The sequence below is a fragment of the Medicago sativa genome, chromosome 7, assembly GCF_051527215.1.
Source record: "Medicago sativa cultivar Bolivia chromosome 7, Bolivia_mono, whole genome shotgun sequence".
NCBI classification, from domain to species: domain Eukaryota; kingdom Viridiplantae; phylum Streptophyta; class Magnoliopsida; order Fabales; family Fabaceae; genus Medicago; species Medicago sativa.
The window spans coordinates 50,644,661-50,667,684 of NC_140755.1; the positions used below are offsets into that span (position 1 = coordinate 50,644,661).

Genomic DNA, 23,024 nt, shown 5'->3' on the forward strand with positions numbered 1-23,024 from the left:
AACTAGATACCCAATACTTAAGGGATATGGCACAATTAGCTGATAGGGTCGGACAAGTCGAAAGACTTAAGGCTGAGAAAGCAAGGACCAGTAAGTTCAGTAAAAAAGAAAAATTCGCTTACGTCAACACTCATGACAATGACCTAATCATCACATGAAAAATCATCTCAAGCCTCTGTTTATCCAAGTTAAAACCAATGATGTTGGGATAAACACAATGCTTGTCGATGGTTGCGCTGCTGTAAATTTGTTGTCATAGTTTCTCTTGAAAAAGATTGGTTTGTCAAAATCTGATTTGAAACCACATAATGTCATACTTTCCAATTATGAAGGAAAGTCTGGAAGTTCTTTTGGAGTTGTTGAAGTCAACTTGGTGGTGGGGACTGTAAAAAGATCAACACTTTTCCTAGTGGTTGCTTCTAAAGCCAACTACAATTTGCTACATGGTGTTGGAGTTGTCCCTTCAACTATGCATCAAAGTCTCACCCTTTGGAAAGAAGATGGTGTGCTGGAGAACATAGAAGTTGAGCAGAGTTACTTTCTTGCTGAGGTCGACACAATCACTAAAAAGACCTTCGACAAACAATTGGCGAAGATTGCGCCATGTGCTGCTTCTGAACTTGGTTATGAAGACCAAGCTAATTTTATTTGGTCCATGAAACTTCACCCTAAAGATGGTTTCTGTAACACCCACAGCTGACGAGCGCAGGGGAGTGATCGCCAGGGCACAAGGCACGACAATGAGCGGCTCCCGACAGCTTATAGAGGAACAAAATCACATCGGAATCAGAGGGATCCTGAGGCCGTGTAGGTTTGGGACTACATGGTTGAAGAAAGACTTATAAGAATTGTTTGGTACTACCTATATGAACAAAATGCATCTTCTTTTCGGTAGCTCATTCCATAAGAACTCCATAGTTAAGCGTGCTTGACTTGGAGCAATTTTGAGATGGGTGACCTACCGGGAAGTTTCCCGGTAAGCGTGCGAGTGAGGATAAAACACGCTGAAAAGACTCGTGTTGGTTTGTGGGGTCAGTCGGCAATCCTGAAAGCAGTCTGGGATGTTACAGTTTCATTTGGGAAAAAGAGATCGCAGATGAAGGAACTGTGCTCAGAACCAGGGCCTCAATTTGGGGACGCCTTAGGGTTCCACCAACTGGGTGGGAAGATAATGATGATTAATCTTGTCTGAACCCATCGTTTGGGACAAGATTACGGCTTATGTGGCCGAAATTAAAGAAAAAACGACTTTGGAAGCCGAGATCGAACAAGAAGAATACATTCAAAATGTTAATGATAATTTTCACTACAGTTTGATGGAAAGCGAGAGGTTGGATTGCATCTATGATGATGAACCTTTAGGTTTTGAGACGGATCCAATGGGACCAGCCAAGAAAATGCAGGCACAAGACCCTTTGGAAGAAGTTGATCTAGGTGATGGTACAGTCAAAAGACCCACATACATTAACACCAAGATTGACAAAGAATTCAAGGCTCAAATTGTCGAGCTCTTGAAGAATTACAACCATTATTTCGCTTGGGATTATCATGAAATGCCAGGTTTGAGTCGAGACGTTGTAGAGCTCACATTACCTGATCAACGAAACAAACCCATGACCACATGTTTAAAGGGACCCAAAACTCTTACCACCTGGACTAATTCATTATTGATTTTGTTACACTTTTTATTCTTGCATTGGACATTCATCTCACCATTTATATTTATTTTTAAGATTTTCTTATAATTGTAAATTTAAATAAATTCAATTTAATATACTTACACGTGAATTTGTTCACACAAACTTATTTAATATCTAATCCGGACAACGCCGGTGCTCTAAACTAATTTTATATAAACTAAATTGTTATTTAAAATTAATAGTTTAATTTGGCCAAAATACTTTACCAAGAAAAAAAAAAATTGACCAAATTTTTTTAGTAAAAACATCACTTCACCAGAGGAGTGTGAAAATCGCAAAACCAATACCCCAGATACATACATGTAATCCATAGAATCTCTAAACAAAATCCCTGATCGGTGAAAATCACAGCACGGAGATTCAATGGAGGAAGTAACTGGTGGCGGCGGTGGCGGAGGTATTCAATGGTTGTGGGGTGTAGCCAGTGCTGCTCAAATGGGATTGGGTGTACGTTCCTACCGTAAGGGTCACGCAGGGGATTCCTGCCTCATGCCTTTGAAAGCTTTCACTGTTGCTTCTCTTTTTATTGGCAGTGCCGCTTCCGCTTCTGTTTTCATTCTTCACGCTAATGGCATTCATGGGGTAATAATTATATTACTGTCTTCTAAATTTCTTGGTTGTTGTTATTTTAAGAGTAAATACTCAATTTGGTCCTCACAATTTCGTGTAGCCCGATTTTGTTCCTGACAAAAAATATGATACCCAAATTAGTTGACAAATTACTCTTTATGAGAATGTCAAAGACAAATTTGAGTATTATGTTTTAGTCAGGAACTAAGTCGGGCTGCTCGAAAATAGTGAAGGACCAAATTGGGTTTTTATTCTTATTGTAGTTTTGTTTTATGTTTTGTAGCTTGTTTGTGATGTTATTAGTTGGTTAGGGTTTTAAATTGCGGATCGCATTAGGCCGCCATTGTTTTAAATTGCCATTACGCTGCAAAAAATCTTTTCTGGGAATATGCAGCCAGTATTGTTGAAATTGTGATTGCAATAACATTGCAGAACCTCAAAATCCTTTGTCTTGTGACTGCGCTATTACAATTGTGACATTGTTGCTGCAACTACATCGGCTCACAATTGTGCTGTGATTGTAAATCATAGTAAAATCTGCATTGCAACACTACAATGGCAACAATGTAGCAAATGCAATTTGCAATGGCGACATTATACTCCTCGGATTAGGTGTGTCCTGGTGCTGGATACGTGTTGTGTCCGACACGACACCAACACTGACACATGATTACATTGAATTATGTCATTTTCTCAATTTTGTTGTCGATGTGTCCATGTCGTGTCCGTGTCTGAGTTTGTGCTTGATAGGTGGTAACAAATAATTTTCAATCTTCCTTTTTCTTTATATGATAGGTTTAGACGGTATTATGAAGGAGTAGAGATATTTTAGTGTGATTTGTAAGATAAGTAATAAATTATGCACGCCACAACGACATCAATACACATTGCAACAACTGCAAATGACCGCAATCTCACTGATACAGTCCAAAATTCAAAACTCTGGTTGTCTTACCATGAAATGGAATGTAATTTTAGTTTTGGTTTGGGACTGAGTGAAAGTGGTGCATAGGGAATTCAGAGTAATGTAAGTTGTGGCATAAAAGAGATCTTAGAAGGGTTCTGTTGGTTGTGGATGAATGTGGGAGTGGGTGTTTGTTTTATATCGTGGAAAAGGGATGATTTTGAGTGATAATGTTTGTTGAAAAGTGAATTGTGAAATGGGTTTTTGGTGGTTTGTGGGTTTCTGGTGGAAGTAGAAGATTGAGCTCGGAAGAGGATTTTCATATGCTGAATTTGCAATCAAATAGAAGATCTTGTTGATTGTAAGACTACAATAGGTGTGGATGAAGATGTAGTTTCCGTGGAGATACATAATGGACAAACTTATGTCGTAAGGTAATTATGGAGAGTGCAAGTGAATTTGATATGGTTTTTGTTTATGTGTTTCATTGGGTTCTGGTGATGATAGGGAGATCTGTTTCCTAGCCGTTCGAGTTAACAATGGAATACAACACCACAATGCATTGTTCTTCAACGGCTTTGATGCAATGTTGTCAAATATTGGCCATGGTGGCGGCATGGCAGATTACAGTGGCAGTAAACAACTACCATGGTCAATTTGTGAAGGATGGCGGTTGAAAATGGCAGATTTTTGGCTTTTTCTGCCACACTCTATTGATATAACTGCTTTACTTCGATGTTGTTCTTAGTTTTGATATCCATTCTATCAAGCTTCTGAGAACACTGCTTTACGCCATGATTTAAGTGTTCCTTGACTTAAATACCATGCAAATATAATCAGATGATAAAGTCAGAGCATATTTTTTCTCATTACACTTTTATTATATGAAATTACTTTGAGGGTGCTGGGCATGTGAAGGATATGTGGTGAGTGTGAGTAGTGACAAAAAGAGCAAGGTATGTCAACCAGTCCCAAAAAAACTAAATAGCAGTTTCTGACTTCCTATGGTAGTTACATAGTAGTTACTACACACTCAACATTTAGTAATTATAAACATTACTGCATGCGAATATTACATAACTCTTGCCCATACACCAATTTGATTTCTATGCTTCTTTCTTTCTAGCATAATTCCTAGTGATAGGAGGCCTATTACTAACAACTAGGTCCTTACAAGATGCACGGTAAATACAGTAAAGAGCTATACAATTCACTTGAGACTGAACGGGAGACCCTCAGCTGTAAATTCATTCCTATCCAATCTGCTACAATGATCCCCTCGTATAATCATTTTTTATTTCTTGCCATAACACAATCATGTAAATTCTCCATATCTCAGATTAATGTTACCTGTCATTTCTGTTATGCTCTTCACAATCTCAATTGTTCCCTCCACCTCAGCCGTTAAGGGGTCACCCTCCTTCTCTGCTTGTGCAGTCCACATTCCTCAAGCCCAATATCTTTATTTGGCCTTTTCCTTTTACTCCTTTTTTCTCTTCTCCTGTATACTTGGGCAATGGGTCCATCAGCCTTCTTGTTGCCTCTGTTTGATTGGCTTAATGTTCACAAGACTTTAATTTGACTATATCATTACTCACATGACAGACGACAGAATTGCAATTGCATTTTGTAATTGTAAATTGAAAGTCATATTGGGGAGTGAACATTTCAATTTTCAAGGCAATGGTGATGTGAGTGAACTTTCCCTTCACCTACTCTGCTATGCACAATGTGATGTGCAGCTGTCCTTAAAATACAGTTAGCTGTTCCCTAAATGGATGTGCGTAGATGTACAAAGTGCGAGTTGAAGCAATTGAGCATAGCAACTTGAGTCGTTGAGTCTTCCAGTTTAGATCTGAGTTTCTGATGTCATCATCAGTTATGCGCATAAATTATTAGGTGACTGACAGGACCAGTGGCAGTTCCGGTGTTTGGTTGAACTGGTTGTACTGGCCAATCTTGTCCAGGTTTAATAACACTGCTCTTAACTGATAGCTTGGTAACTTCAACCCTTTTTCTTTCACCTAAAATATTACAGGCCATAACTTGTTATTTCACTGTTTGTGATGGATGATACTACAGATGGTTATGATTTATGCAAAAAGCTAAAGAGTAAGCCAGATCATAAGGCATAGTTGTTACTTTGGAGATATTTTTATAGTTGTTTGAACAGAAGATGTGAACATGCTTGGTATAATGCTTAGTTGTTATAGATGTCAAGAAAATTAGTGGTGTTCTGTATACTTGCCTGTGGTATCTGTTTCATTTGAGTTGTTTTCAGTAAAATAAAATCTATGGTATAGATGTAAGATCTCATATGTGCTGATATTAATATTCTCACGTACTACATGTTATTGCATATAGGTGGATGATCTCATTGAAGCTGGTGCCAATTTAAGAGCTAAACTTGGGTTACGTCCACGCACACCGACTAAGTAAGTAAATTTTGTAGTTCATGAAAAGAAAATATATCTGCAAACTGAGTTATGCATTTTAAAAATGAATTGAATATTTTTGAAAATTGTTTTTGGCCTTTCCGAAAATATACTCCACCTAGTTAAGCTCTATCTTCTCTCTATCACAACTAAAAAAGAAAATTTATAACCAAATGTCATTTCGGCCCCCATGTACAAAGTAAATATAAAAATGAAAAATTGAGAATGATGTTAGAAAGTAAACGGACCCTTATCTTAAAATTCTAACAGATTCAACATTTCTTTATCAATTCTTCTAGTAGGGAAATTCAGTCTTCTCTCCTGTTAAAGATTAATTTTATTATTGTATATTGAAGTTCATGCACGTTTTTTAATTACTTATTGGTCTTCTATGAAATAAAATTGGATGTTTTGTTTGGATAGGAATATGGATGAATCATAACCAAATGCTCATTCACATCTTGTGATATTACTTGATGGCGTGGTTCCTTGTTGGAGAAGCAGTCATAACATTTTGTGGCGTGGTTCCTTGAAAGGTTGAAGGTTTGATGTGCAATTCAAAAATAATATGCTTATTAGAGATACTACATCCAATTGATAGCAATTTTGTTTATGCAACTTGTAATACATTGTCATCGATGATTTGTATTTCATTGATCTTAGTCAGCTGGCACTTTTAGGCTCGCTTAGTGATTGCGTTGTACATGAATATGTCACGTGCTATGATGCTAGATGTTAAGATATAGAGTAGAATCAAGTTTGATATAGGATTTATGAAAATACAAATATAGTTTTGTGTTGTTGTTTTGCAATGTATCACAATCATGACAAAGTAGCATAAAAATATGTTGGTTAGTACACTTTTATTCCCTACAACTTGTTGGTGGAGAGTAACGCGTTTATTAAATATAAGCTTGCAAATATTTTACAAATTTGAATGACCCTCCAATGTATAAGCTCATAAACTATGCTTTATCATTTTGAAGTTTGGTTGATATCTTCACTTGAAGGATCTTTCTATGAAATATAGATCACGCCTATTTGACTGTAATGAGGAAGTACATTGAACTCTCCACCCACAAGTGATTGATCTTTTTTGAAAATAGGACGTCTAAGTTCTACATATGCACAATATTGCAGTTTTACCTTGGTATTTGCATCATCTTTTCTGGTTGAAGAAAGCACCATTTGAAGTGCTTCCCCTGCAAGGGTTTAGTTCAACTTCAATTTAATATCGAGAAACTCTATTCAATATTCCCGATGCATATGCAAGGTAGCTTCTACATTTATATAATATAAGTACCACAATCATGACCAAGTACCCTGAGATATAACTTTAGGTATGTACACCTAGGAAGCCAACATCATAAGGCATACCATAAAACATATTACTCTTGTGCAACAATATAGTGCATTGTTCAAAAAAACAAATGTTCAAAAAAAAAATATAGTGCATGTTTGGATTAGCGGTGAGTTGGTCAGAATCACGATATATCATATTTTTTTGGTGCAGATAAGCTGAAAGATTGTTTGAATCTAACATATATAACCCGAACAAAAATTTAAGCAACCAATTCAATTTTCCAACCTACTTTTACCAAACAAAAATTGATTTTTCTTACCATGCGTAAGAAATAACAAGTTCTCAGTAGGATATTTATCTGCAAGCTTCATGATTGTTTGCTGATATCTAGCCCTTGCTTCAGAAAAGGACTCTCCCCATTGAGGTAACTGAAGTTTATGAGACAATAAGTTTTCATTATTAGAGTAAACAATGTTTCTATGCATATTGTGATAAAGTATATAATAATAAAATTTAGATGAAATCCTTTGTACCTCATTATACACCCTTTCAACATTATTATCCACTGTCCCAGCTGGGAACATGGCTTCAAGTACTGATATATCAAAACTTATATTTCCATCTTTAGGAACAACGTTGGGACGAATAGCTACATTGTTCAACACTTCACATAATCCATACTCAATAGAAACCTTTCATTTTGGAAGTTAAGAACAAAAATTTAGCAAATTAAATTGTTGAGTCATCTATACGAGAAACCATATTTAGAATGGATTAAGACTTTAATATAGTTCAATACAGCATCTTAATTATAGGTTCACTCCTAACTAAATTTTCACCCTTGTCCTCTCTTCAATTTTACGTAGAACTTATCTGTATCGATCCAAATTCCAAACACTCTTTACATGTGTATCAACAAATCACAAACCCTAAAGCAAGTAAATTTAGTTTTTGTTCATTTAGATAGTAAAGACATTTTTTACTGTCACATTTATTTTTGATTAAAACTTAAGAAGTGTTAACAATCAAACAAGGATTGATCTTGACCTTTCCCTTCTTTCCAAGACACCGTGATTAGAATATTTATAAATTAGCAAGAGTGTAGAAAAAAAGTTATGACCTTGACTTTTGAAGTGCCAACATGATTGTCTTCACCAATGACAGTTTCGAGACCTTCATTGATGGTAGAGAGGGCGGCAATGAGTTCGACAACAGTTTGGACGCAACGAAGGAAAGGGGACACAAAAACTTGATGGATTGCATATTTGAGACTATGTTCGATCCCTTTACCAGTTTGAAAGGCCCGAATGCGACCGGCTTGAGCTAGGGGTGGATCCCACGGCCTTGACGCTGTGGATGCCCACAAGAAATCAATGCTATCGAGACGGTCACCATGCCTCATTATGATGACATTTTGGTATGAAATGAGACGTTGGTTTCCTATAATATGTTTTCCTCTTGAATCCATTTTCACTATATCTGTAGAATAAGAGACATTAAGAGATTATTATGGACATGCTTTGAGTTTGGGTGTTAGAATATAATAAGGGAATGGAATATGGAAAACGTGTCTTGGGTCAGAAAATTGATGTTGAGTCAATACTTGGTCATATAGGCGGTAATAAAGGTGATGCTGAAGTGTAAAAGTGGGGGTGGATTCTATGGACTATGTATATGACCCCTTGATGGACCATGATTTTATTTTTTATTTTTTTATGGACCATGATTTTAGTTACAATTTTAGTACCAATTAATTAAGATAATGTTTGGGTTACGGCTCTTCTCCCATCTATTTTTGCTCATTCCTAGCAAAATAGCCTAGCGTGAGTATTTTTGGTTAGGAATGAGTAAAAATTGTTGTGAGAAGAGTCATTTTCTAATGTTTGGATATGCTTTTTGAGAAGTACTTATCGATACTAAAATATCAAAGAGATCTTCCAAAATAACTTGCAGTGTATTGAACAATAGATTCTCATCCAAGTAAAGGTGGCATTTACCATGGGAAGGGTTAATCCCTTCCCACCATGGGAAAGTTAATTTCATCCACTAGATCAAGTAAAGAACACAGTCTTAGCATACACTCTCAACACTAGATTTTATTGTCACTCTCTTCCATCATCATCTCTCTCCTTCGTGTCCTCCCTTCTCCCATCAACACCACCACCAGCAATCTCTCAAAACCCAAAACCACCTAGTTACCACCGTTCCCATTCCAATAGCTTGAATCACCATTTCTAGCATTTCAACAAAAGTGTGGGAGGTTTAGATTTGTTCCCCTTTCACTTCCATAAACCCAGAATCACAAATTTCTTCTTCCTCATTCAAATTAATTTTATGTCATTACTGTTTTCTTTTATTTTCATTCGTCGTCGATATAAATGTGTGTATATAATTTCTACCATTATTATTAATGGGTGTTGAATCATATTTTGAATCATAGTAACATTTTCGAAACCCATATGAAAAAATCAATACCCGTTTTTTTTTTTGTAGCTTTGTCCATCAAATCTAATATTTACTTCTAATATTTACTTCAAAAAGAGAAGGAAATTGCCCATTTGATGGTGTTGCCGGTGGTGGGAATGGGTGGAGGGATGGCTGTACGGTGGTTTTGATGGTGTTGTAGTGTTGTTGGTGGTGGGTTGGTGGGGATGAGGGAAAGAGAAGAAAGGTGGGAGATAGTGTGTTGAGTGTCTATGATAATATTATGCTCTTTACTTAATCTGATGGTCAAAAAAAAACTTTCCCATGGTGGGAAAGGATTCACCTTTCCCATGGTAAATGCCACCCCAAGTAAAAAGCTGAAATTCGTTTCTATATCTTATCTTTTAAAGGTTATGTCATTTTCACGTTTAAAGTTAACTTAATTTCACTACAAATTATTTTGCTACATATTCTCTAAAAAATTTCGCCTACTAATCTTCAACTAATTAGGTAAATTATGATTCGTACCTAATCCATAGTTTTTTTTTTTTTGGAGGTGTATGATTGTATCTAATCTATAGCTAGAAAGTATCTATGAATTTGTGAACATTTGACGTGTATCTTACCTAATTAAGTTTCATGTACGTCGTGCATTCTACTACTCAACCGCGTTGATATTTGCGAACCATTGTTCACTGACCACACGTTCTCACGTATTGATGGCTTTCACATTGCGGTGGTTCAAGAATGCCTTCCACAATTACTATGTACACAAAAAGTAACACTTAGGATAAAGGGTTGAAGTAGACACATAAAGGCATTAGCGGAGTAATATAACTCAAAGGGCATCATAGTCAATTTTCTTTTGGGTTAGCAAGATATTGGTACAAAGTAGTGGCTAATCTTCGTCGGAGAATTTGTGGGACATACAAAGTAGGCTCTCCCCTTCCAACCTGATTTTTTTTATACGTAATAGACGAAAATCGAAGCCTAACCACATGCTTAAAGGACTCAAGTCTCTTGTTATTTTGACCAATATCCATTGTTGGTGGCATATAGTCTGATCTAAGTCTGACCAATCCATTATATAAGCAACTTATGGATTGCAATGAGGTCTTCCATTACTCTCATGATCTAAGTCTGATCACTTGGTATCCGGTATCCATTACAAAGATCAACCTTAATCAAATAGTCTGTGTATCGCAAATCAACTACTTAATTGTAATCTTGTTAATTAATAGCTAAACTATCAACACACTAATGCTTTCTTTCATACATAAATCCTTTATATAATAGTTCTTCAACTTGAGGTATAGTTGAACTCTGCACTTATAGTTGAACTCCACATGTTACCATTGAGATTTCTTATGCTCCAATTCTACCCAGTATGTTTCTTATCTTGGCACACTAATTCAAGTATTTAATGTGCATGCCTTTGCCAAAAAAAAAAAAAAATCAATGTGCTTGTGGAGAAGGTTGCAAAGTTTACCTGGACACTAAAGATTAAATTCTTGGAAGGGTTAGTTTTAGTCTTATTGATTATAAATTCTTCTGAGTGGGCTTGCTTTTTCCTTGCTTTAAATTTTGATCCTTATGATGTAGAAAGTATATTTATTGCAATTTTGTAACAATTTTATATTTTGACACTCAAAACAATATGAAAATATCATTCAAAATGACATAGCATCTAAAGTTTAGAAATAATATTAAAATGACTTATAATACATAACCAGGCCAGACATAATTATAAAGTTACAAAAAGTAAGATAAAAATGTAACATTCAAGCATATATTCATCAAGATGTATGATCTAAAGACAAAGTTATGCTGTTTAAAGCTCCCTGGAAACATGCTCCATGGTAGGGCGGGAACGTGGACTTTCAGCTAAGCAAGAAATTATTGTCTTTGCAATGGATACTAACTTCTTAGCTATATGATTCATCGGACGAGGGAGACGTTGGTCCAACTCATCCATCAATGGTGTGGAATCAAGTGTTGAGTCCATGATTGTCCATTGTAAAGAGTTAGATATAATATCTCCAGGGTGTTTTCCATAAAGTATTTCCAATGCTAATACCCCAAAACTGTACACATCACACTTCTCATTCACTTCCATTGTGTATGCAAATTCTGTACCAAATCAAAAGAGGTCCAATTTTATCAAAAACTAATTATAATTTTATCATATTTCATAAATAGTACAGAGAAATAAAATTAACCTGGAGCAGCATATCCATAGGTGCCTGCAAATGAGGTCCAATTGTCTGAATTAGGATTAAGAAGCTTAGCTGTTCCAAAGTCCGAGACATGAGCCACATATTCTAAATCCAGAAGAATATTCTTGCTTGATATATCTCGATGAACAATTGGAGGCGAGCAATCATGATGCATGTAGCATAAAGCATTAGCTACATCTTTGATGGCATTCACCCTCTTATTCCAATCAAATGCAATTGCCTCTTCATCATCTTTCAAAATCTTTTCCAAACTACCTTTCTCAAAGTACTCGTAAACCAAAAAGGATAAGTGTGAATGTGAACAGAATCCATATAGCTTCACAATGTTACGATGCCGAATTTCTGTCAGAGCTTGGATCTCACTTGCGAAAAATTTTAGATCAGAATTTTCCCTATTTGTTGTTGAGTGGATTTTTTTAACAGCAACTACTTGACCAGTGGGCAACTCTGCTTTGTAAACACTTCCTTGCGCTCCTACTCCAATGAGATGCTTGTCATCAAACTCTTCTGTTGCTTCAATAATGTTCTCATACACCATTTTCCCATCGAAACTCCATATTGTAAATACATTTTTAGGAGCAATGATGTTTCCTCCAACCTGTTTGTCTCTTGTGGCTGACATTTGGCATAGATGAGATGAGAATTTGAAACAAACAAATGCTAGCATTAGAGTTCCTGGTGCAAGAGGCAGAACTATCAATAAGATCACTTTCTTAATCTTATGGTTATGAGAACCCCTGCTTGGTTTTATGCAAGACTCCAAGCCAGATACATTACCGCACAAGCCTGCATTATTTCTCAACACTTCAATTGAAGCGTTATTGAATGCTCGCATGTTTGGAAGTGGACCCTCAAATTGGTTATATGATATATCAACAATTGACAAACTAATCATCTGATCAAAGTAAGAGGGGATATTGCCAGAAAGATTGTTATGTGAAATATTCAATGTTTCTAAGAGTATCAGCTTTACAAACATTGGTGGTATGGTTCCATACAAAAAATTTCCACTGAGATCAAGACTTTGAAGGGCTTTAAATTTACCAAACTCATTAGGAATATTTCCTCTGAATTTGTTTTGGCTCAAATTTAAGTTCCATAACTTAGGCAAAATGACAAGTTCTTTTCTGATGAAGCCATTTAGATTATTTTCTGCAACATCTAAGATTTCAAGTTCTTTTAACGATGCTATTTGTGCAGGAACATTCCCAGAAAGATGGTTGTTGCTTAAAAAAAGTCTACCCAACTTAGTCAAATTGCCCAACTCCTTTGGAATTTTTCCAGTAAGATGGTTTGAAGAAAAGTCAATTAAATATAAGTGTGTTGCTTTACCGAGTTCGGGTGGTATAAAACCTGATATATTATTTTTGGAAATGTTAAATTGCTCCAGGTTATGACACTTTCCCCAATTCGATGAAAGGTGACCATAAAAATTATTGTCGTTCAATCCTATGAACTTCAAATTTGGGTATACTCCAAAATTATCTGAGATGTTTCCATGAAAATGGTTATGTTCAAGCCTAAGTCTAATAAGACTAGAACAATTCTTCAAACTTTTTGAAACTTGCCCTGTAAAATGGTTATTTGAAGCACTGATGTATTTTAAGTTTCCACCTTGGCAAATGTTACGAGGAAATTCACCAACAAAATTGTTATCGTTCCATTGCAATGATTGCAAATTAGCAAGGATATTCAATTCCGTTGGAATAGCCCCACTGAGATGGTTTGCATCAAAGCCAAGATATTGTAAATGGCTCGAGTTTCCAATTGTAGGTGGTATTTTACCAGAGAGAGCATTAGATGACAAATCAATGTTTATCATGGATCTCATCATTCCGATTTCACTAGGAATGGCACCAGAAAGATTATTGTTTTCTATCCACAATGTGTGAATGTTGACCAACTTCCCAATTTCCACAGGTATCTTGCCAGATAACTTGTTTTCGGAAAAGTCAAGAGATTGTAAATGGCTCAAGTTTCCAATTGTAGGTGGTATTTTACCAGAGAGAGCATTAGATGACAGATAAATGTCTATCATGGATCTCATCATTCCGATTTCGCTAGGAATGGCACCAGAAAGATTATTGTTTTCTATCCTCATTGTGTAAATGTTAACCAACTTCCCAATTTCCACAGGTATCTTGCCAGATAACTTGTTTCCATTAAGAATTAAATCTTTTAGGTGTTTTAACTCCCCAATTTCTCGAGGAATAGATCCGGAAAGACTATTTTTATAAAGAGATAACTTTTTTAAGTTCAGCAATTTCCCAATTGTTAAAGGGATGTGGCCAGAAATTTGATTGCTTCCTAAATCTAAATATGACAATTTAGCCAACTTTTCTATAGAAAATGGTATAGACCCCATGAGAAAGTTTCCAAAAACTACAAGATATTCTAAGTTAGTCAAGTTTAAAATTGCAAGTGGGATTTTACCTATAAGTTTGTTCTGCCCTAGATACAAGTGTGACAAGAAGGACAAGTTACCTATTGAAATTGGAATATACCCTCTCACATTTGTAAATGAGATGTCAAGTTCTCTCAGATTCCATAATTCACCTATTTCTTTAGGAATGGTACCATTAAGTAAATTAATATTCAAATATAAAATTTGAAGATCGGTCAAATGTGTTATTTCATATGGTATTGTTCCCGACAAATTATTGTAACTGAGATCAAGATAGGCTAGTTTGGACAACATCTCAATATAAGGAGGAATACTTCCATTCAAGAAGTTGTTACTGAGATCAAGAGTGAGAATATTGGGAAGAGATGAGAAGTTTAGACTTTTGAGTGTACCTTTGAATCCCATATTTGTGAGATTTACCTTGGTGACAGACATGGAATCTTCATCACACGTGATTCCCAACCAGCTGCATGAATTATTGCCACTCCATGAAGATAACAAAGCTTGGCTTTGGTTGTCAAGACTTGCTTTCCACTTCAACAAAGCACTTGCTTCTTTGCTTTGTACAGTGGATGAAGCTGAAGGAATAGTAAAGGAAGAACCAACCACTGAAGAAGAAGGCTTAGTTATGAGTGCACAAAAGTACATTGAGAAAAACAGCCAAAAGTGTACACACTTCATCGCGACTCAAGTGTTGCAAATATGGACACTTTGTTTTGGACTGAAGCTATAGGGTGAAATATTTAGATAGTTGGATTTGGACTGGTTTGTTGTTTGTCAAGTGTTGCAGATATTTATAGCTAAATATTTTGTTGCTGCTATAACTAAACTCATAATACAGGAATAGTAATAGTAAGTTAAAATTTAATATATAGGCGAAAAAACCTAACGACATAATATCCAAATTGCACATAATAGAAAAACCTATAAGATATATTAGTATAAGTTGTAAAAAAAAAAAAAAATAGATATATTTGTATAAATCTAGTCAACACGGTTACATTTAACATACACAAATCAGCCTTTTTTATTTATTTCTTTAAGAAAAAGCTGAACAATATAAATACTCCTGTATATAAAGATTAGCCATTTTTTTTTTGGTTTTGAAAGCCGATACAAATAAGCCATTGATTGATACTACTTTCTTTAAATAGTAGTATAATTAGTAAAACGTATGAAAATATGGTCCAGCTATAATAGCTTGTCGTATATATATTTTTTTTTTTACAAAAACAAAAGGATATTCATTCATTCAAATTGATAAAGTACATCAGATACAAATATGGCTAAAAACGTAAATGATGAATCCACGAACAAACTCACAGCACCCAAGTTAATAGTATACAACGGCAAAATGCCTACAAATAATGTGATAATAAAATATAAGTCACCGAAATACTCGTGCTTCCGGATTTGCAACGTTGACGTCCAAATCATTAATTAAATTTGCAATTGACTGGTGCCGATCTTTCAATAGGAACTAAACGAGCACCGCAACAAGACAAGAAAACAAACGCCGCACAAGACGACTAACAACACAACGCCACAATTAGATGACGAAATCACAAAAACACAAAAGAAAAAACTTGATATATGTGAAAACCACTTATTTAGACTAAAAGAAAAGAGAAAAAAAGATGTAAATGGATGATTTTAGGTCAAAAAATGACATAAAACCACCCCTCTTCGATGAATGATGGAGAAATAAAGTTTAGAGAGAAGTTAGAGTTTCTCTCGCTAGAAAACTAGGGCCGGCTACTAATCACATACAATAGCTTGTCGTATATATAATTTTTGTAATGATTATAGAAAGAATTAAACAAGGAAGAAAGGGAAGAATGGAGACATCGGATAGAAGACTTAATTTATTTTTCTACAGTTATTTTATGTCATTTTATATTTATGAACAATTAAATTTATAACTTTTTAACCGTAAGTCATTAGCTATCAAAGGAGTAATAATAATTCATAGCTTAATTTTCCTAAACCCAATCTAAATCAATGATAAAGGGGCATTTGTGTGTAGTTAAACAAAATTAACCACTTGTGCATGCTAAAAGTCATCAACAATACACAAAACGTGGGATTTTACTTGTATGTTATTAGTATTTGATGTCTTTGTTTATATATCTCTTTTAATAAATCATTATCTCTCATGTAAATAACCATTTATTTATGGTTGTCTCTTGTCTAAAATATACTAAAGATATCAATCAATACACCAAAACCAATGGCGTCAAGTGAAATCCTAAGAAGTGAGAAAACTATTCAGAAAGAAAAAGTGAGATTCAGGGGAGAGGGGTTAGACCACCATGTAGAATGGGAACGAGAATGCGGTGGAAGATACCATTATCAATCAAATATTGACAAAATCAAAGCATGGGATTTAGTTATAGACAAAAGGGCCCAATAAAAAGTTCTAAGAAACCACGTAAAGTGCCATTAGAATAACCAGTGTTTGTTTTATAATGTTTTATGATAACACGTTTAGAAGATAAATTAACGACGGTATTTGACTACGGAAAAGTAAATTTCGTCTTTATATTTTTTATCACATAATGTTAGCAATGCCATTATTTTAGTGATGACATTTAGTATGGAAAAGTAATAAAATTTTCCACTATGATCAAATTGATTTAACCATTAGATCAACCGAAGAATTTAAATTTTGTTTGTGAGTTTGGAGAGAAAGAGTGAAGAGAGCTTTGAAAAAGAAGAAACAAGCAAATTGAAGAAATATAATAGTTTGAGATGGGAGGTTTTTAAAAGGTTTATTTTTCTTCATAATACAGACCCCCTAAAATGGAGAAAATTCAAAAATTGTATTGAATGAGTTTATATGAAATCTTCAAATTCAATCCATTTTGTTATAATATTTTTAAAATTAAAAATATTTTAATAATAAATATTAATTTATCATTATTTAAAAAATACTCTTGCGAAAAATATGAAAGATGTCTCTATTTATTCAATTTATCATTCTTTAACATTAATTTATCATTTTTTTACATTAAATCTTTTGGTATTTTATTTGAAATTTAACAGTTTTTTAATTTTTGTATTACTTCCTTTACTTATTTCATAATCAAACATTTCACACTATAGTGATACAATTCTTGATTGTTCCTTTAATTAATTTAGTAGGGCCTTTTTTTTTTAACGAAAAATATACATATAACATTTTATTTATTATAGTAATGTATTTAATACAATGTGATATACCAATCCAAATTTAAACAAAAATGCTAAACTTCCCGAAAATAAAGAGCCCGACATTATCCCGACAATGTAAAGCAACCATGTGGTGCATGTGGGCCATCTCTTCCATTTCCCATCAACCCATGTATTGTTATAAAGAGCCTAATCCAACGGTGCCAAACTTTCGGGAATCTCTCTGGATGAAAATTTTCGGGACAAATAGCATAGCTGAAATTTAAAACCTAGAGAACCATCCACATGATTAAAATTTTGAGAAAATTATTCGTGGGAGATTGGTTACACACCGTGTATAATGGGAGATGATAATATTCGTGGGAGATTGGTTACACACCGTGTATAATGGGAGATGATAATGGAGTCAAAGAAGCTGGATAGAAAATCTCAAAAGAATAACCATTACCAACTATTGAAAAAACAGCCCAAGAAAGACTTGTACGAAACTTTCTAAAGTTCCTTTAGAATAGTGCACATAATTGTTTTCATTGGGGAATGTGAATATTTTTTTTTATTAAATAAAATGACACTAACAACTATTTTACTACCTCCTTAAAAAAAAAAAAAAAAAAAACTATTTTACTACCGTTTTGAGAAGATTTGAAATATGTTCTTAGTGTTAGACGGCTAATATGATACTATTAGAAGATGAATTAACGTGGTATTTTTAAGAAGGAACTAACGTGGTATTTGTTTCCATTAGTAGAAAGCATTCTAATGCAACTGCTTCATCTTTCATGCAAGAGTTCGCTATTTTGAACGCTTTCTTGGTGAATATTCATTCATTATCTTAAGGCTCCTATTATTATAGACGTCAGTTGGCAACCTTTTATGTTGTGTTGTGTTGGGTTAAATGTAATACATTGGTTCAACTATAAAAAAGACATGATGCCTGTCGGGGAATTTTTAGAGACATAAATGCGGAACTTTGAAATTCCTTTGTTGTTAACTTAGGTGTTACTGTTGAGTTCATTGGTTTCATATTTTCTATTGAGATAGCTAGCAAAGAAGGTTTGATTTTCTTATGTCTTGAATCTGACTCATAATTGGTTGATTTGACTTTTAAAGATCTGTTCCGGTTAAAGATCTGCGATTCGACTCGGAATTGCTTAAAATTAAGAATAAAAATGTATTTTATGGCTACTCACATTTTTTATGAAGGGAATCATTGTGCTTATAAAATATGTCTTCTTCATCCGGTAAAAGCTAGGGCTTCCTGAATTTTTCTTCAAATAATGAGTTTTCGTATGGAACTCAAGTTGCTGTTTTTCTCTCTTTCTTTTGGATGTATTTTTGGCACTGCACTCCGACGATCAAGTCAGTAATGGAATTGAGAGAAAAAATCTAAGAAGTGTTATGGAAGTGTTATGTACCTTGAGGGTGAAACAAGTTCACCCTTATATAGACGCGCTCGTGGCATAACTGTCCCGGGTTATGCGGCGTTTGATTAGGAGCAGGATAGGTCACGTTGTTTTATCTTGGTTTTCGGGTGTCAAACATTGATTACGTTTGGACCTTTCTAACCTTTGATATCTCATTTTTTCTTGGGAAGGGAAAAATAAGTAAAACCCTTGAGAATCGAGGTTCGGGAGTTGTTTTCGCTACGGGAAGGTGTTAGGCACCCATAACGACTATAGTATCCTATAGGAACCGTCTTTACTTTCTACGCGCGCGCTTTCTTTTTAAATGCTATTTGAAAATGTTTATTTAAGTCTAAGAGTTCACTAAGTGAAGAATTGGAGGGAGAAGAGTGTTTGAATTTTTGTTTTATTTGAATTGAAGGAATTTTGATTCCTTGCCTACGTACCCTTTTAAGGGATCAAATCCACCGTAGTTCTCTTCCAAAAATGTTTTTGTTTTTGTTGGTTGATTTTAAGTTTGAAAATGAAATTTTGAAGAATGGAGATTGAGAGGCCTTAAAGGCATGAGATTTAAGAAAAAGTGGGGTTTGATTAGTTACTTTTGGAAAAGAGTCAAGTATGATTAATTTTCATTGAAATTTGATTAAGAAAGTAAAGAGAAAATACAATGGGATTTTGATCCCAAGGTTTATTTAGAAAATGATTTGAGTGATGTTATTCATGTTTCTTTGGAAAATTGATTTTTTCTAAGTGTAAATCATAAGCATTCATCTAAACATGCAATCCTAAACATACATCTAAACATGCATAACCTAAGCATACACCTAAAGTATCTATGTGATGTGTGTGCATGTGTCGGTGCTTGTGTCGGTGTACATCATTAGAGTCCATTGTCCTTTACATATGCCCTAGTTTACATTCTATGGTCTTGCAAGAATTTAAAAGCATAAAGAAAAATTACAAAAAAAACCCTAAGTCTTTACATACTAAATCTTGGCATGAGAATTAAAGCTATGGAAATGAGGTGAGATGAGGAATGCTTATGAATGAATGAAGCATGAAATGGAAGTGGTTAGTAGCATAAGGTATAATAGCATGAAAATTATAAGCAAAAGAAACACTAGAAAACTTGACAAAAGATAATGAAATTTTTAACCTAAAAGTAGCAAGGTTCACCTAAGATTTACCATAACATCAAGACAAGTATATGACCTATAATCCTCATATCATGACAATTTTCTAAGGGTTTTATCACAATCAATGATATGAGAATAATAAGAACATGTTCAAGTCAAGAATCATGATGTATTTTATGCATGTTTGGCACTTTATTTTCACAAACAAACATTTACATGACTTGTAAAACAAGCAAACACATACAATATATTCACATGCAATGAAAACACTTCAAAACAGCAAGGAAGTCATTACAAATTCCCACTTCATCACTCAAGATCATGTATCATGATTAGGGATCAAGCTCAAGCATTTTTCACAAGTTTTTTAATAGAAAACATCACAAAATAGCAAGAAAAGTATCACACTATTTTCTATCAATTTTTTAATATGCAAAAATTACACAAAAAACACCATAAAACTAACAAGAAATATACATGAAGATTTTTAGAATTTTAAAGGATTTTTAGATGCACAACTTCACAAAAAATAGTGAACAATTAGCAAGAAATTCCACATATATTTTTCCCCAGGTTTTAACACATAACAATATCACAAGAATATCAAGAAAATTGCCAAAAACATGTAGAAAATTTTAGGAAATTTAATATCAATTTTTTTAGGCAAAGCAGGGGTGTAATTATCAAACAGCAGTGTATGAATAGCAAGAAAATCATGAGGATGCAATATCTGCGCAGAAAGGAGGCCCAGGCCCAGGGGAAATGGATCTTGGATCATCCAAACGCATCAGGGGCGTTGGATTGATCCAGATCGGACTAAACCCAAATCAAACGGTGGAGAGTCAACCAGATGTGAACCAAGGTTGAACCGGTCCGGTTCAACAGCCTTTATAAAGATTTGAGGGCCGGTCCACCTCATTCTTCACTTCCCTTTCTCTCTCTTCACTCGTTCTTCTCTCATCTTCTCTCAAGAACACCGTCGTCTTCTCCGGCGGACTTGACCACCGCCGGTGAAGATTCCGGTGACGGAACCCTAGACTTCTCCGATCTACATAGATCTAAACCCTAACTTGCTCTATTTTTCACACTGATTTCAAATATGAGTTTAAATTCGAAAAATAAACGGTGAATCTTTGTAGATCTACATCTTAGGGTTTCAGCTTCAAACTTTTTCGAAAGAACAAGTTTTAAAACTTGTTAATCTACTTTGTTTCACCGTTTATTTTTGTTTGCGAACCTTCGATGAAGATTTGGAATGAAAATGAGAAGGTTTTGTGAGCTTACCTGGATTTGAACGGAAATTCAAAGGAGACGATGAAGAAAGACCTTGTGGATCTTCTTTGAGCCTCTGGTAAGTGTTAAACTGAAGATAAGTTGGTGATTTCTCTTCTTCTCCTTCACCGGTTCAATTCCTCTTTGATTCTTCTTCTTCTCTTCCTTAATCCTCTTTTTGTGATCGTTTTATACTTGAATTGCAAGAAGAGGAAAGAAATCGTTCGATGATGATGATTTTCACAGAAAATCTCTGAGAACAAATGCAAATTCAACTGAATTTGATGAATGTTTGTCGAATTGAACTGATTTTGACTTCGATTCTCTGAAAGCTTGTGTTGATTTTGCGCAATAGATGATGAATTTTGTAGGGAATTGAGTTGGTTAGGGTTTTGTGATGATGAAGATTGATGAAGTTCTTGATGAACTTCAACAATGTTCTTTGATTCTGTTGAATTTCGATCTAACTGCCAAGAGAGAGAAAATTCTTTTCTGTTTCCATGGTTTGATGAGTTGGCACTTTGTGAATGGAATTCTCGCTGTGTAATTGGTGATGTGGCCTTTATATAGGTGACATGTGTGATGATTGAACCAATATCTTGCTGACACCTGTTCTGGACTTTGTTTGGCTCGGCCTTGGGCTAATTTGGACCTGAGGACCTTCTTGCAAATTTTAAGACTTTGGGGACTAATCTGCAATTCCTGGAAAAGGACTAAAAACATCTTTGACCAAAAGGACTAAAATGCAATTCGAAGAAAATTTTAAAAGGGAAAAAAATGGCAAAAAGGACTAAAGTGCAAATTTTAAAACTTTGAAGGACTGGAGTGCAATTTCAAAATCTTGAAGGACCAAAATGAAAATAATACTAAAATTGGAATAAAATTGGTAATATGGACAAAACGTAAAGTGAAACCAATAAAAAACACCAAAAGGACTAAAATGAACCAACTACACAAATGAGGTACTTTAAAGTAATCTCTCTCTGTCAAAATTTCATGTGAAATGACCAAAATGCCCCTAGGGACTAAACTGACTCAAAATGTCTCAGATGCAATTTTTGAAATGGATTTTGACATGGAATTTAAGCAAAGATTTATACATCAACTGAAAAGACTCAGAGACCATTTTCAAATGTTAAAAAGACCCTTAACACATGAAATGACTAAAATGCCCCCTAGGGGCTAAACTGACTCAAAATGACTTCAAATGTAACTTTTGGAATGGTTTTGACATAGAAATGAAACAAGGACTTATACAAATCAATGGGAAAGGCTTAAACAATTTTCAAGGACTAAAATGAGTTTGAATACAGGAAATGACTAAAATACTCTTTTTCATGAATTTTGCAAATAAAATTGAAATAAAATGCAGAGAAATATGCAATTGATCAGAGACAAATTCAAGTGACTTAAAATGCAAGGAAAGAAGAATTGAACTAGTATTTTTAGGTCCAAAATTAGGGTATAACACACGTGTAGCGTGATCCCGGCAAGGAGGCGTGCTTCAGTGTGGCACGACGTAGGCAAGTTGGCGTGCTCCTTTGAGTGTGTAGCCTTAAGGCAGCGTATTATTGTACATGTGTAGCCGTGTGAGTGGTCCATAACAATTAACCCCATGTCGTTGATGCCTTTATGGCTTAATGACTTTAGCAGAGAAAGGAGGCGTTTGATCAAAGGCGCTCATCTACAGCTTAGTCTGGCGGCCCTCGATGCGTTGTGTCAGGAACTTAAGCCCACCTGCAAAGAGTGTGGCGTCCGTTGATGACTTAAGCCGGACAACCCTTGAAGTGTTTTGTTGGCAAACTTTAATTCTGTTCGCGAGCGATGGCGACCAACTTTGAGTTAGTGGGAGTGGTTGGCATTTAATGCTTTAAGAGGAACGTTCAAAGATGCGAAAATCATTTAGTTTCATTCTCCATGTGTTAGGCCCGTGCGTTGCACGCGCTTCTAGAAAACTGTTGCACGCTCGTGTGGCTTTGACTGCATTCCATTTTCCCAAGACTAGGGCTGGAAATGAGTCGAGTCGAATCGAACCTATCTGAGCTCGACTCGATTCGATAAGAAG

At 34.9% G+C, this 23,024-nt stretch overlaps 2 protein-coding genes and 1 pseudogene across 4 annotated transcripts in view; 1 reads left to right on the top strand and 2 right to left on the bottom strand.

The window, feature by feature from the left end:
- Positions 1–1,932: 1,932 nt before the first annotated feature.
- LOC146906511 (StAR lipid transfer-like protein) overlaps positions 1,933–23,024 on the top strand; it is a 34,137-nt gene continuing 13,045 nt past the window's right edge. The window contains exons 1-3 of one of the 2 annotated variants that reach the window (XM_085729949.1): positions 1,936–2,282; positions 5,539–5,609; positions 6,033–6,469. In XM_085729949.1, coding sequence (XP_085586075.1) covers positions 2,064–2,282; positions 5,539–5,609; positions 6,033–6,051 — 309 coding nt within the window. In that variant the 5' untranslated portion in view covers positions 1,936–2,063 and the 3' untranslated portion in view covers positions 6,052–6,469. Of the gene's footprint in view, positions 2,283–5,538; positions 5,610–6,032; positions 6,470–23,024 lie in introns of those variants that run through there. The other variant, XM_085729950.1, reaches the window with a different exon arrangement.
- On the bottom strand, positions 6,554–8,443 carry LOC146906512 (uncharacterized; annotated as a pseudogene). Its single transcript, XR_015020423.1, has 4 exons — positions 8,033–8,443; positions 7,446–7,604; positions 7,232–7,340; positions 6,554–6,811 (listed from the first exon to the last, which is right to left on the bottom strand). The product of XR_015020423.1 is annotated as an uncharacterized LOC146906512 (transcript).
- On the bottom strand, positions 11,018–14,725 carry LOC146906513 (uncharacterized). The gene is made up of 2 exons (XM_085729939.1): positions 11,556–14,725; positions 11,018–11,466 (listed from the first exon to the last, which is right to left on the bottom strand). Exons 1-2 carry the CDS (start codon positions 14,656–14,658, stop codon positions 11,168–11,170), a joined length of 3,402 nt encoding a protein of 1,133 aa, XP_085586065.1. The 5' UTR covers positions 14,659–14,725; the 3' UTR covers positions 11,018–11,167.

Coding starts and splice junctions, on each gene's coding strand:
- LOC146906513 (XM_085729939.1), bottom strand. CDS start 14,658: ATGAAGTGTGTACACTTTTGGCTGTTTTTCTCAATGTACTTTTGTGCA. Junction 11,467..11,555: donor CTATGGATATGCTGCTCCAG/GTTAATTTTATT, acceptor GATTTGGTACAG/AATTTGCATACACAATGGAA.